Source organism: Plectropomus leopardus, chromosome 4 (genome assembly GCF_026936395.1).
Source record: "Plectropomus leopardus strain MGB_pleo_1.0 chromosome 4, ASM2693639v1, whole genome shotgun sequence".
NCBI classification, from domain to species: Eukaryota; Metazoa; Chordata; class Actinopteri; order Perciformes; family Serranidae; genus Plectropomus; species Plectropomus leopardus.
The window spans coordinates 16,147,446-16,160,861 of NC_142179.1; the positions used below are offsets into that span (position 1 = coordinate 16,147,446).

General features: G+C 40.8%; 1 protein-coding gene across 5 annotated transcripts in view; it reads left to right on the forward strand.

Annotated features, from left to right (window-relative positions):
• The window catches only part of pde4d (phosphodiesterase 4D, cAMP-specific), a 242,955-nt gene that overhangs the window by 217,106 nt on the left and 12,433 nt on the right, over positions 1-13,416 (forward strand). For all 5 annotated transcript variants that reach the window (XM_042487565.2, XM_088076639.1, XM_088076640.1 and 2 more), the window contains 3 exons: positions 1,984-2,096; positions 12,415-12,508; positions 12,950-13,125. In XM_042487565.2, the coding sequence (XP_042343499.1) occupies positions 1,984-2,096; positions 12,415-12,508; positions 12,950-13,125 (383 nt within the window). The remainder of the gene's footprint in view (positions 1-1,983; positions 2,097-12,414; positions 12,509-12,949; positions 13,126-13,416) is intronic.

The following is a 13,416-nucleotide window of genomic DNA, read 5'->3' on the forward strand; positions in this document are numbered from 1 at the left end:
TACTGTGCAGACTCCGGCTGCATCCGGCGCATCCCAGATATGTTAGCTTTACTTAAGCATAGCGGGGTTAAGTGGGGGCCACTCGTCCATCTTTATATACAGTTTATGCCATGGACTCACAACTCTCATTTAATAGCTTCAAGAGGTACTTGTTCCACCCTCTGCCAATTCTACTACCACTGTGGACAGTAATGACAACCGCAAAATCACTTGTTCACTGCAAAATTACTCTTTTAGTTAACGCTGGACATGCACATCCTTTTGTGCCGTAAATCGATCCTTCATTTATCCATGAAGCTCTTACCCGGAGGCAAGCAAAATTGCATAGTGAAAGCTAGGTAATAGTTTTAACACATTTTTTTCATTGTTCTATAGCCTTTACATGTGTAATCAATATTAAAGAGGCCCTCATTTTTCGGATCATATTTGTATTTTAGGGTCTACGTGTGATCTTAAAGCTGATATGGCATCCTGTAATTAAATGTGCTCCTCGTGTATTTTAATCTGCCACTGTCTTCTCTGTCTGTGTAATCGAATTAAAACTAAAGTGACCCCCTCCTGGATCACAGATCACATAGCATTAAAAGCCCATGCTTTCCCAAATTAGTCAAGGCATCAATATTCATTGGCTTCTGACAAGGTGACATTTTCTGTTAACATAGGCTGACTTTGAGAGAGGCATACCTTCAATTTCAAATAAAAAGAAAAAAAAAGCGTAGGATGTGCTTATGCTTGTGATACTAACCCTCCACCATCTTTACCATATCATCAGCCATCTATTTGTTTACCTCTCTGTTTTGCTGTATTTGTATGCTGAACACATAGTGGCATTCAAGCACACACAGCATAGGGAGCTCCCATCTCTGGCTCCGCTCCTCCTCCTCCTCCAGTCCATATTTTGTTGTTCTCCCTTCCCCATCCACAGTGCAGTCCTCTCAGGCTTTAGGTACAGCTTGGGGAGAGCAGCACGTTTGGCTACCAGGGACGCCGAAGCAACAGCAGCCCACCCCCTATACACACAGCATCTATAGGAAACACCATCCAACACACACAGCACCGGATTATAACCTTTGCTTCCCCGGATACTATGGATATTTTCACTGGCAGAGAGGCTAAGGAGACAAAATCATGATGTGTTATGGTTAGCATTTCGTCTGGTGTGAGTGTGTGTATGTGTGTGTGTGTGTGTGTATGAATGCATGTGTGTGTCTGTTTGCATCCGAGTGTGTGTGTGTGTATGTGTGCTTGAGATGTCTTTGTGTTTGTTAACCATGTCAGGGTGCTGTGAACCATCACGCTCTTTGCTGGACAGTGCTGACATGGATCTCGACTTGTTCTGAGCCTCTCACTGGATCTTCTTTTCCACCGTCCCTGTCCTCCCTCCATCACTCCTGTGGCAGACATGGGCCTGCTAAGCAAACTGCTGTTCATCCTGCTACATGACTGGAATTACATACTCTCTTATGAATGATAGCGTAAACCTCACACACCTAGATCGCTGACTGTGACGTGTGTGCTGTGTATGAGAGATGTCTGTGTGAGATTTATGATTTTTCTGTTTCTTCTCTGCTGTGATTTTCTCACTGTTAACATCCATTTGGACACCCAGAACTGACTCAGGGTGGTCGTTTGCCATCCATCACGTGCAACTGTACTCCCTTGGATTGTATCTGACTTACATTTAAAAAGGAGGAATCCAGGATTTGAACTGTAGGACTGCACTGGAGGGTTTCTTTTTCTCCAAGGGAATCAGTGAGCTTTTCTACAGCCGACCTGTGACTGCTCATCTGCGGGTTAGGATACAGGAAAACTCCAAGCCCGCACAGCTGGCTCACCTGTCCAGTATGAAGAGTCACCCATGTGTCTACTCGGGGTATCCCAGCTTAGCTGTTTGTGGGGTGGGAGACCCCGGGCCTGGACCGTCCACTAGCCCTCTGAAGCGGGCCCTTACTGACCCCTTGCCCTCCTGTCTTGCCCCTGCAGAGGAGGCCTACCAGAAACTGGCCACTGAGACCCTGGAGGAGCTGGACTGGTGTCTGGACCAGCTGGAGACGCTGCAGACGAGACACTCGGTCAGCGAGATGGCCTCCAACAAGGTAAGAATGACAAAAACTTTACACTAACTTGTTTAATTCTGAGGTCCAACATCTTAGCATATGTTGGACATACTTTTTTTGAATTTTTTGTAAGACTCCAGTTTCCTAATTATATGAATGCACTTCTTGTCTTATTTATTGGAGCTGCCACCCAGGATTCACCATGGTGTGTTTTGTGGCTAATGTGTACAGGATGTGTTATTATACTTAAGTTTGAGTGTGGCGTACTGTGTGTAGTGTAGTGCAGTGCTAGAGGTATATGTGATGCATAGTATATATAATGAACTTTAGGAAGGTTGTAACTCACAATATATTATTTTATTGATTCTTTGGACAATGATACGATACTTGCTGACATGAGAAGGTCTGCCACGAAATGATTTTGATTTGGTTCAGTTCAGGGGCCTGTGATTGATATGAGACAATATCGGTAAATATCCTCATTGTGTTTTCTTGTTCGAATCTTGAGGAAGGAGTTAGGAATAGAGGTGTATCTTAACGATGAAATTAAGCATCAGTGTTTTCACTTTGCATGGATAATATTGGATTGTTGATGACTGCATTGACATATCGATCCAGATCGACTTATTACACCCATAATCTTTTCACAAGGTTACACTATTATATACTGTATATTATATAAACAGTGTTTGTTACAGGTTATAGATTTTATGCATGGTTGTCATCAACATCTGACACTTAAATTGGCTGCACTGTATTCACAGGTTCACTCAGGATAAAGGAGGTCCTCTTTCATCAATTTCTTATAAATACACAGACTTTTAAGCAGTTCACACTTACAGCTGTATTCCCATTAGTGTTGTCAAGATACTCTAATTTCTTACTTCAATACAATACCTGCAAAAGTATCAGTGTTTGATACCATAGGGTAAAATAGATATCGAGTGCATCAAATTATAATTTAAATGACACCAAAGACTTTTCTTGTATTGTTTAGTAGCAGAGAGCAGCAGAATAAATGTAGTTAACATTAACTTAAAAGAGAAGCAAAACGTGCAACTGATACCAGTGTATTAACAAAAATTAGTATTGAAACTGTTTTGAATTTGGAATGGATTTGTACCTGTAAAAAAATATTTCCAAACATGAATGAAAAAAAAAATAAAATACATGACATGTATGACATTTCTCTACAGTTATCTCAATGTACTATACTGTATGGCCAGTGATCCAGTGATAATGGTGTTATTGCTCAATGACATACAGCACAACTTTATGAAAATTGTTAGGAGCAGATCAGTTCAATACATTATAAGTTGCTGATTGGATTAATTTTGAGAAAGGTAGTCTTATATTAAATTGACATTATGTCCTGTGCATGTGACCTGCTCTTTTGCCCCTTTCCTTGTTCGCTTGTCAGGTGTTTATGAACCCAGAGCAGTTACTGTTTGTGCCTGAGGAGCTCACTACTTCTACAGTCATGTTGGGTTTCCATATGAGCTGTATAAATGTGCCTTGATGCATTTTCGGCCATCAAAGCGCACATTGGACTGTTTGTGTTATATTGTCTACAGTAAGTGTGTTAGTAATGGCATCGTCATGCAGGCAGGGAGTTGTGCTGTGAGCAAGCTCAGTTGCTCCCAGTATGTGTGTGTGTGTGTGTGTGTGTGTGTGTGTGTGTGTGTGTGTGTGTGTGTGTGTGTGTGTGTGTGTGTGTGTGTGTGTGTGTGTGTGTGTGTGTGTGTGTGTGTGTGTGTGTGTGTGTGTGTGTGGAGGGAGGGAGGCTGCTGTGCCGCTCTGAATGCTGATCAGCTCTGGGCTCTGGTGATGTCACACACTGTGATGTCACACGCGGGGGGATGGACCAAGAGGAGAGGCAGGGAGGACGGACAGACAAAGGAATTACACAAATGCACACACACTCACCGATGATGTTACCGTGGTCACATGTATGATCAGGGACATCTTACCCCATTTAAAAGTGAAAAGATTAAAGAAATAGCATAAACCCGTAACATGCGCTGTCTCACCATCGCTCAGTAGCACAGCTATCCCCGGTTGTCATGGCAACAGCCACAGGCCCAACCAGCCTGCTATCTCACTCTGGCAACACACACATCATAGGTAATACAGTCACTACATCTCCCACACATAGCCTTTACTTTGTGTCTGTATCCTGCAGACTTTCATTTATCAGCACTCAACAGACGCTTCAATTCATCAATGAAGGAAATGCTGACAAAAGAAACAAGGAAATGGAATTCCCTTGATGTAAATTCAATTATATTTAAACAAAATCTTCATCTCATTTCCTCAGAATGAGATTTCCAGTGACATTCCTGTGAAAATCACCACTCATAGTTGTGTCTTCAGTTATGTCCCACATAATATAGCTGCTGTTGTTTCGTGTTTGCTCTGTAGAAGCAGCACCGCTCCCTCTGCTCTCGACATCCCCAATAATGACCACAACCAGACTCTGTCAGAACCTGGTAAATGAATGCATGTCACTTCTGAATATCAGCATACTTGGCGTTACTTTTTAACATCAAGAGACTTCTGTAACAGCAGGTCAAACAAGGTGACATACTTGGCCTGTTTGCCCTAAAGGATCTCACACCAGGGAGAAGACATGTTCAGCATTATTGCTGTTGTAGCATTCATAGCAGTTGAGATACAGCGTGATGCAATACAGTGTGATAGGGTGCAATGCAGTGTGATACGATGTGGTACGGTACGGTATTGTACAGTAGGTTATGATACAATAAAATATATTTTATTATTTACTTACTTTTTTGGCATGGGAAACGTGTTAAAATGGCCAAAGCAAGTGTGGAATGTAGTATAAGCGGTAAAGGTCCACAAGACATTTATTTGTATACAAATCACTGCTGATTGGGTAATACCTCTGACACAACCACCAATCGAAATAAAATGTGCCTGGAAGCTCATTGCACACCGTTTTGAAGAAACATGTCGTTCAATCCGGAAACTAGCTAAACAGTGTACACCATTTTGAGATTGCCCCTGGTTTTCCTCAGGCTCTGCCTCAGCAAAAGTTAGTGGTGGCCAAGTTTGATCAGCATGCCTCTTCATGGTCTGATCATTTGCAGAGATAGGACAAGGAAAATAATCCTTATCAACTGCATGACCCTTTCAGAAATAAGTCGTTTCTCGGTAAGAGCTTGTGGAGCCAATTTTCCCAGTGTTTTGGTTATGTCATGATTCAGATTGTTAGCAGCCTCTGTTGAACCTTGGCTCTGGCACAGGGAAATACCAATTCAAATGTAGATCCCATCATTTCACGAGGACTGATTCTTGTAGCACAAGTTGTGGGGTTATAGCTGAACAGGAATCAGGAGTATTTTCAGTGCCACTTTTCATTTTACTTCACCCGTCATGAAAGGTTTGCTTGACTTTCTCTGTATGTGTAGTCAGTCATCATCTCAAACCTGCCCCCTATTAGAATAGTTTTGATTGGCCCGGCTTAAGAGAATCAAAATACACTCGGAAAAAATGTCCAACAATTCTGAAGTATGATAATTGACCGTATAAGTCATGAAACTGTAATATGCTTTATGATGTGTTATGGTTACTGCTGTAAAGCATTATAACCACATACTTTGTTGTAAGCAGATTCTAACACATTATAAGTATGTTGATAATGCATTATAGACAGCGTCATTCACAGTTTGACCTAATTTTGAAAAAGTAGTGGCATCCTATAAGGTAAATGATTCTTAGTGAGGTAAACATGTGGCCATTTAGAGTGACAGCTACAATAACTAAAACCACAAGAAAGGTCTCTCGGTTAGCGTAGATCCTTCACCTTAGGCCATCTGCACGGTTGAGGAAGCATCTAGGGAGACACTTTCTGTGTTTTCTACGCCCAACTTTTGCCTGGATCCTCTCCTCTGACCACTTCACGTACTGTTCAACCTGACTACAACCTCAATGCTGGAGATATGAGTGTGTCCGTTGCAACATTTAAATACATCTCCCTTTTGTTGATACAAAAGCTGTGTATCCCCACAGCACAAAGCCATCTCCTACAACTGTTTCCAACATTTACTGATGATGCGGATTGGACTTGCATTCAGTTCCATTGGGGTTGTGAATTTGGATGTTAAGGATGTGACTTTGAGATGACAGCATATATTTTGCAGTCCAGAGTGTGTTGTATCGACTCCTGCATACTGTCCCGCTTACTGCTGACATATTTACTGAATGAATAAAACAACGTTTCAGTCCAAAAGACCTTCATCAGGTATATCTGATATACCTGATGAAGGTCTGTTTGTGTCAGCAGGAAGTGGGACAGTGCATGTGAGTTTCTCTCTTTGTTTATAGATACCACATAAGAGAAATAAACAGACAAATGAAATAAAATACACCCTCCACAGATGCACCTGTCATACATTCAGGTGAGCACATTCTCTTCAGCTTGTATGAGGTTTTAAAATCATGAGACTCGATTGCCGCATCGACTAGCTGTGGAATAGTCAAATACAGTGTCAACTTAAACTGATATTCATATTTTAGGTGGCTAAAATATGTTTTGCTGAAGCCCCGTCCACATCAGGACATTGCTTAGCTTCCATGCTGGTGTTGTGGGACAAACTAAGAAAAAATTAAAAACACAAGTCCCTCCTTGGTGCTAGATGTTTTCAAAAATGGGGCAATGGGTAGTGGGGATGTAGTAAACTGCAAAATCGCGGTGATAAGTTGCTCTACTGCCTTTGTAAGTTGTTTTTCTAGATATATACAATGTTGCACCTACGGACACAACCCACATTTGCCCACATTTGTGGTGCTCCCACTTTGGCTTTTGCTTATTTGGGTTGAAAGCAGCACATGATCAGTATAGATACCACCCTTATATACTTTTGGACTTTTACTGCACTTTACTATTTACTGCTCCTCTAAGTGAGATTTACTTCAGCCAGGAGAAGTCGCTCTATTGGGTCATTATTTTGTTAGTAACTTGTCTGTCTTACATTTGCTGGTTGAAATCATTCTCCAGTAACAACAAGTTGCTGAAAGATTTTGGATTTTCTAAACTAAAAAGGTTTCTTGTACGTCAGTATCCCTATTGATTAGAATAGCTCTTTGCCTAACTTCATTGTCAATTTGATATCTTTATCTCTGCATCTTTCAGGTATAGTAATAGTTTCTTTGTTTGTATATTGCACTGAAGTCTTAGTAACCCTGTACCTTTACTGTTTAGCTTCCTACATGCTGTACAGATATCCTGCTCCACGTTTTCTTAAGGTCATGAATGGACAGCAGACCTACTTCTCACTGTCAGTGACACATTCATTAAAAACAGTAGCAGCAATTAGACAGTACTTGCTCTGTCTGTATTCTGTAGAGAGGGGGTGTCTGCCACCAGAATAAATGTGGAATATAAAAAAAGAAACAAATGCAACAGAGATCTGGAGATGTCAGGAACTATATACTAAAGGGAGTAGATATTTTTGGTCACTTTGCCAAAGAACAAATTACACACATGTCACAGCTAAGCTTGGTGTGACACTTTCCAATTTCTACCCAATAGTTTGTGTTCACACCTCTTGGCTGAGCTGTCATTGTGTGTGTGTGTGTGTGTGTGTGTGTGTGTGTGTGTGTGTGTGTGTGTGTGTGTGTGTGTGTGTGTGTGTTTGTGTGACGGTGAGAGCGAGTGTGTTTGGATGGGAGGGGTGTCTGTGGGCGTTAAATTTGTGTATGCTGTATACTTCTGCAGGGAGTAAACTGTGTGTGTGTGTGCGTGCGTGCGTGCGTGCGTGCGTGCGTGCGTGCGTGCGTGCGTGTGTGTGTGTGTCCCGGGCCTGTGCTGGCCTGCTTGGCTTGGAGTCAATCAAAGCTGCTGGATCTCAGTTAGCCTGTTGTCTCATCTGCTTTAGCGTAGCTGTAAATTACTCACAGTGCCAGGCTGGCTGGAGAGGTGATGTGTAAAGTAAGCAGAGACAGGTTTGGTCCCTTTTCAATCCATGTGGCCACTGGACCATCACAGACACATGACACATGCACATATGTGCCCAAACACACACAAAGAGAAAGAAAGACGAGGTGTACTCCCTTCTGAATCACAGCTTTGAGCTACAGAAAGGGAGTGCCAAACTCATTATGGTTTATTGGCCTCATACAGCCCCATATGATCGCAAGTGGGTCAGACCAGTAACGCTATTGCATAGTAATCTACAAAAAACAACACATTAGTTTATAGAAATACATCCTGAAACTGTTCATCCATTCACAAAACAGATGATGAACAGCCAGAGATGTCTTAAGAAAATTAATGCAGTTTCAAAAATATATTATTAGTTTTTCCACATTTACTCAGTCTACTGTTCACTGTGATTACATGTGTGTTCTCCCATACATTTTCACTGCTGTGTAGCAATGCTGGCAACACCACACCAAACTAAAATGAAAGTTATTGAGGAGGCAGGTTAAGGTATCTCCTGCCTTTCAAACTATTTACATATCTAAAGTTTTGGCAGTGCCTTAGCAATAGAGTTTGAGAAGTCTGATACGATTCTTTCTACTGAAGCTGCTGGCTGAAATTATTTTGCACAATGTTTAATATATTCAAATAAGATCACAATAACTATTCATTCGTTTTTTTTCAGGGTGGCAAAACCTCTGAAGCAGCATTTTACATGAAGGTTTTCCACTGTTTAAATTGGTCTGGCACCTCTTAGTCTTCACAAGAGCATCAATATTAGGTGTCTGAATTGGACTGTATGGCATGCCAGTTCTGGTCCATGAGCCATATGTTTGGTACCCCTGACTAAGATCCATGATTCAAGATTAAGCTGTTTTGTATGACATTGTTTTTTGGGAAAATCCTGATTAGTACATCTTAACCCTTTAAAACCTGGTCTAATTGGCTCGATTTTCTTTCAAACATGGGCAAAAGGCAATGAGCAACTTAAGAAGAAATTACCCAGAAATAAGCAAGAACTTAGTAAAAAGTACAAGAAAATTACCTGAAAAACCCAAAACAAACATACAAACCAAAAACATGGACAAGTTAGAAAACAAAAACAACAGCAAACAAAAGCAAGGAAATTATCTGAAAAAAAGCTTAAAATTATAATAATTCTGTGAAATAATTTTATGCTTCTATATGTTGTTCTCTTGACATTTTACCCTAGCCTATAAAAAACAGATAATAGTTATGATAAATAATTATCTAAATCTAAAAATTTTGTTACTCATTGCCTTTTTTTCCTTGTTTCTGAAAGAGCTCAAACCAATTAGCTCAGGGTGCAAAGGTTTAAAAACTTGTTAAAGGCATGTAAATGGTCAAGAAAAGTGATGAAAATCCAGGTTTCAGAGGGTAAAATGGTAACTGGTTACATGCTATTGAATTAGTGGCCGTAGAAATTATTACCAGAGACATTTAATATGTTCATGGAGTATGATTTGTATAAATACACCATTCATTCGCACTGTTACGGATGGAAAAGTTCCATGAATCTATTCCTTCAATTAGGTTTGGTCCTTGTTTCCAACTACAGCGAAAACCTCTTGACACACACAGCAGCTCATGTTGAAAGAGTGCTTTCAGTTTCTGTCCTACTGAGCCCACTTTAGATAACTGTGACGCTCACTCTTTTTAAAAAATTAATTGGTTTTCACATAAGACATCATCTCAACAGTGATGTTGCTGTGACTCATCTCTCATGAACACCGGCGTGAAAGCTGACCTCAGTTTTTCTGTTTTGTCTCATGTTGAATGAGGTATCCTGAGCTTGTACATCATACTGTGCAGAAGGTTAGATCATTCAACACGCAAACACATACACACACATACTGTTGCATGTGATGTAAATACATCTTGTGTGCACACAAACAAAGGTGCACTATATGTGCACACACATGCACGCGCAAAACCACATCCCGCTACACTGCAGGAATGGAAGGAAAAGCGAGGGGTACATTTTCCACAGACTTCGGTCCCAGCCAATCACACAGCAGGTGACCTCAAGTCTGTTCCAATCCAAGCCAATCAGTGGTGATGATGAGCTCACACTTCTTCCATATCTGGGCCCTGATTTGCTGCTGTTATGTGACACAGCGAGAGAAGCAGCCTGCGCTCTTCACATGGGAGCTTGTGTCACACACAGAGGCAGGCAGTCAGGCAGGCAGACAGCCCAGTTTGGGAGCTGTTGACAGAATTTTATTTATTTATTTATTTTTTTCGCTGTCCTGGTGCTTTGGCATCTACCAAGCATCAGCACCATCATCAATTATTCACAACCTCAGCAGTGTGTCCCTGAGTGTGTGTGTGTGTGTGTGTGTGTGTGTGTGTGTGTGTGTTTGAGTGTGCATGTGCGCATGTCAGTGTGTATCACAGTGTGTATGGTCACGATATGCTCCCATCGGATCTTTGGGGAGCCAGGTTCCCGCTCCTCGCTCAGAATCTGCTTCGCCTCTCTGCTTCCCGGAACATGGGCTCTTTTCTGTGGACATTCCCAGGATGGGAACGTGATGCTTCATTTATGGACATTGAAGCAAGCTCTTGTGGCTCTTCAGGTTGAAGTGTTTTAGTAGCGAGAGCTGTGGACTGCTTTTGTTTCACTAGCTGTCTAATGCTTTCATCACCTGAACTGTATTTTCGGCTTTAAACCTTTCTGTTTCTGGATCTGCTTTGTTGATTTGTCAAAATGCCTGAAGCAAATTATCTGCTCTCTGTGTCCTGGGGATATATAAAGGTAAGATGTGGTGTCTGATTAGTCTGTTTGAATTAAATATTCAGGTCTTTTTCTGTACCTGTTTTAATGTGATTGTTTAAATTCATTTCCAGAGAGTTGCAGTATTAATTTACTTATTTTTGTAATTATTTTTGGGTTATCATTGACACAGATGTGAATGCAGGGTTACATGGCCACAAATAGAAAGCGCATACTGTGTAGCTCCTCGCCAACATGTCGCCCGTTGAACAATGCTTCGGAGGTGTGACATTTCTGGATCCATCATCCATTTTGATGTATCTGTGATAGGGAGAGCAGATGGTGCTTGCACTGTATTTAAAAGATGTGGACATAGCTGGATTTTACAGTGGTAAAGAATAGACAAAGTTTCACTTTAAGTGAGTTTGGATCTAAAAGCGAAGGCACCTTTGCCACACCTGTAAACAGTTAGATGCTTGTCAGACATTTCAGGATTTTTGTTTCCACAAAGGCTCTTAGATGGAATAAATCAGTATCTCTCATAGCTCTGTAAAGACTTTTTTTAGGTCAACAATCCTCTGGGTACTTGAGCTGCTCCATATTTGTTTGACGTAATGAGGGATGTTTCTTTTTTTAGGTTAGCCCTAATTTTTATTTAAAAAAGCAAATGTCTTTAGATTCTGACTCTTTTTTTCAGGGATCTTATGTCACTGACATTTCATTTATTTGTTTTTTATAATAAGTTAAATACGGCTCTACATAGCGTGTGTCGATTTTTCTACTCTTCTGGTCACTATTACCTGACAAAAGCACACTACAGATGGTCCTTTGCCCATGGGTGTTATTCAATAGGATGTCAATACACAATTGCGCAGTACTAAGCACTCTGCAGTGTTGTAATGGTCTATTTTAAGTGATCAATACTGATGTAGGTATATATGTAATCAATATACATACATTATGCATTTTGACCACAGCCAGAATGATTCAGACAATGCAGCAAATTTGTTTAAGAGGTAAACCATTTTGTGACTCGATTGTTTTTCCACTCACTTTGGAAAATCCCTGATTTCAAGCATTCTCCTCCACAACGTCAATCAGTTTAGTCCTCAAATCAAAAACCAGGAGCTAAATTTGGGTCTGCCACTCCAATTAGGCACAGGAGAAAGAGAAGAGAGGAGGGGTGAGGTAGAGGCAGGGAGGAGCAGGCGGTGAGGCAGAGAAAAACTGGAATTGAGAAAAAGAAACTGAGAAATTGGGTTACTTATTACGTACATCCCTGGCAGTAGCCCTCTGACCCGCTGTGTGCGTGTGTGAATGTGTGTGTGTCAGAATTGTTGATGTCCCTGGGTGCAGCTCTTGTGATGTGACTGGAAATTTCAAGAGTCTGTTAGTAACAGGCTGCAGCCAGCAGGAGTGTTTGTGAAAGCACTTTGTTCCTTCACTCTCATTGTGAAAATGTATTTTTTAGCTAATAAACGGTTTTGTAATAGTGGTCTCAAACATATTTTGAGAACATTTATAGTAAAATGAGCATAGTTTATTTGGGTAAGATTTATGTAAATGTGAGTATTTTACCTCTTAGTACCAGCTGTATAAAAAAAAAGGATATAGTGATTTTCTGCCCTGTATTACACACTGTGAAACCCCTCTTCTCTCTGCGTGTGTCCCTCTTTCAGTTCAAGAGGATGTTGAACAGGGAGCTGACTCACCTATCAGAGATGAGCCGCTCTGGGAACCAGGTGTCTGAGTTCATCTCCAGCACCTTCCTCGGTAAGTGATGATTCAGATGGACTTACTGGTTTGGAATTAAAAAAAACTAATATGTTACCAAACTTCAGAGTGAGTCTGTTGTGTCGAGTTTGGCCAAACACATGAAATATGCATCATTTTTCTGTAACCCTGTTAAAGGGAATACTTCACCTCCTAAATGACCATCAGTTGCTCACACAGTTATGTTGACTTTGTGAAGAAAGTTTTTGCAAAAACTGAGAAAATTCTTGATGAATTGATGTCAAAGGGGATAACAACAGCAAAACTATGTCAAAAAACCCATATACAAACTCTCACACAACTCACACAGTATAATTTAAATTAAGCTTAGTACTTCCCAAACTTACTTTAGTTTGAAACACTGAAACAGAAACTCAAAATAAAGTGTGCATCATCATCCTCATATTCACTGTCCGCTTATGTTTTACTGGGTCCCTCCAGACAAGCAACATGAAGTGGAAATGCCATCCCCTCAGACGCAGAAAGAGAAGGAGAAGAAGAACAAGCCCATGTCTCAGATCAGCGGGGTGAAAAAGCTGCAGCACTCCTCCAGCCTCACAAACTCTAATATCCCTCGCTTCGGAGTCAAGACCGAGACAGAGGATGAACTCGCTAAGGTGTGCTTTTTTTGTTTCCTGATAAACAATGTACACATACTGTGCAAAACTTCAGAGCACGCTGTCTCAGGGTTTCTGTTGATCCTTAAAAAGTATTAAAAGGCATTGAATTCATGAATCTAAAAATAAGGCCTTAATTAATATTAAAAAGTCTGAAGTCAGTCTTTGAGAAGTCTTAAAAATCTTTCTTTCTTGATGTCGCCTTTAAGGCTGAAACTAAAAATCATTGATGCAAATTAACTGCAACTTTTTACTGATCACTGTGTTAACAAGCACAGAAAATAAAATGCT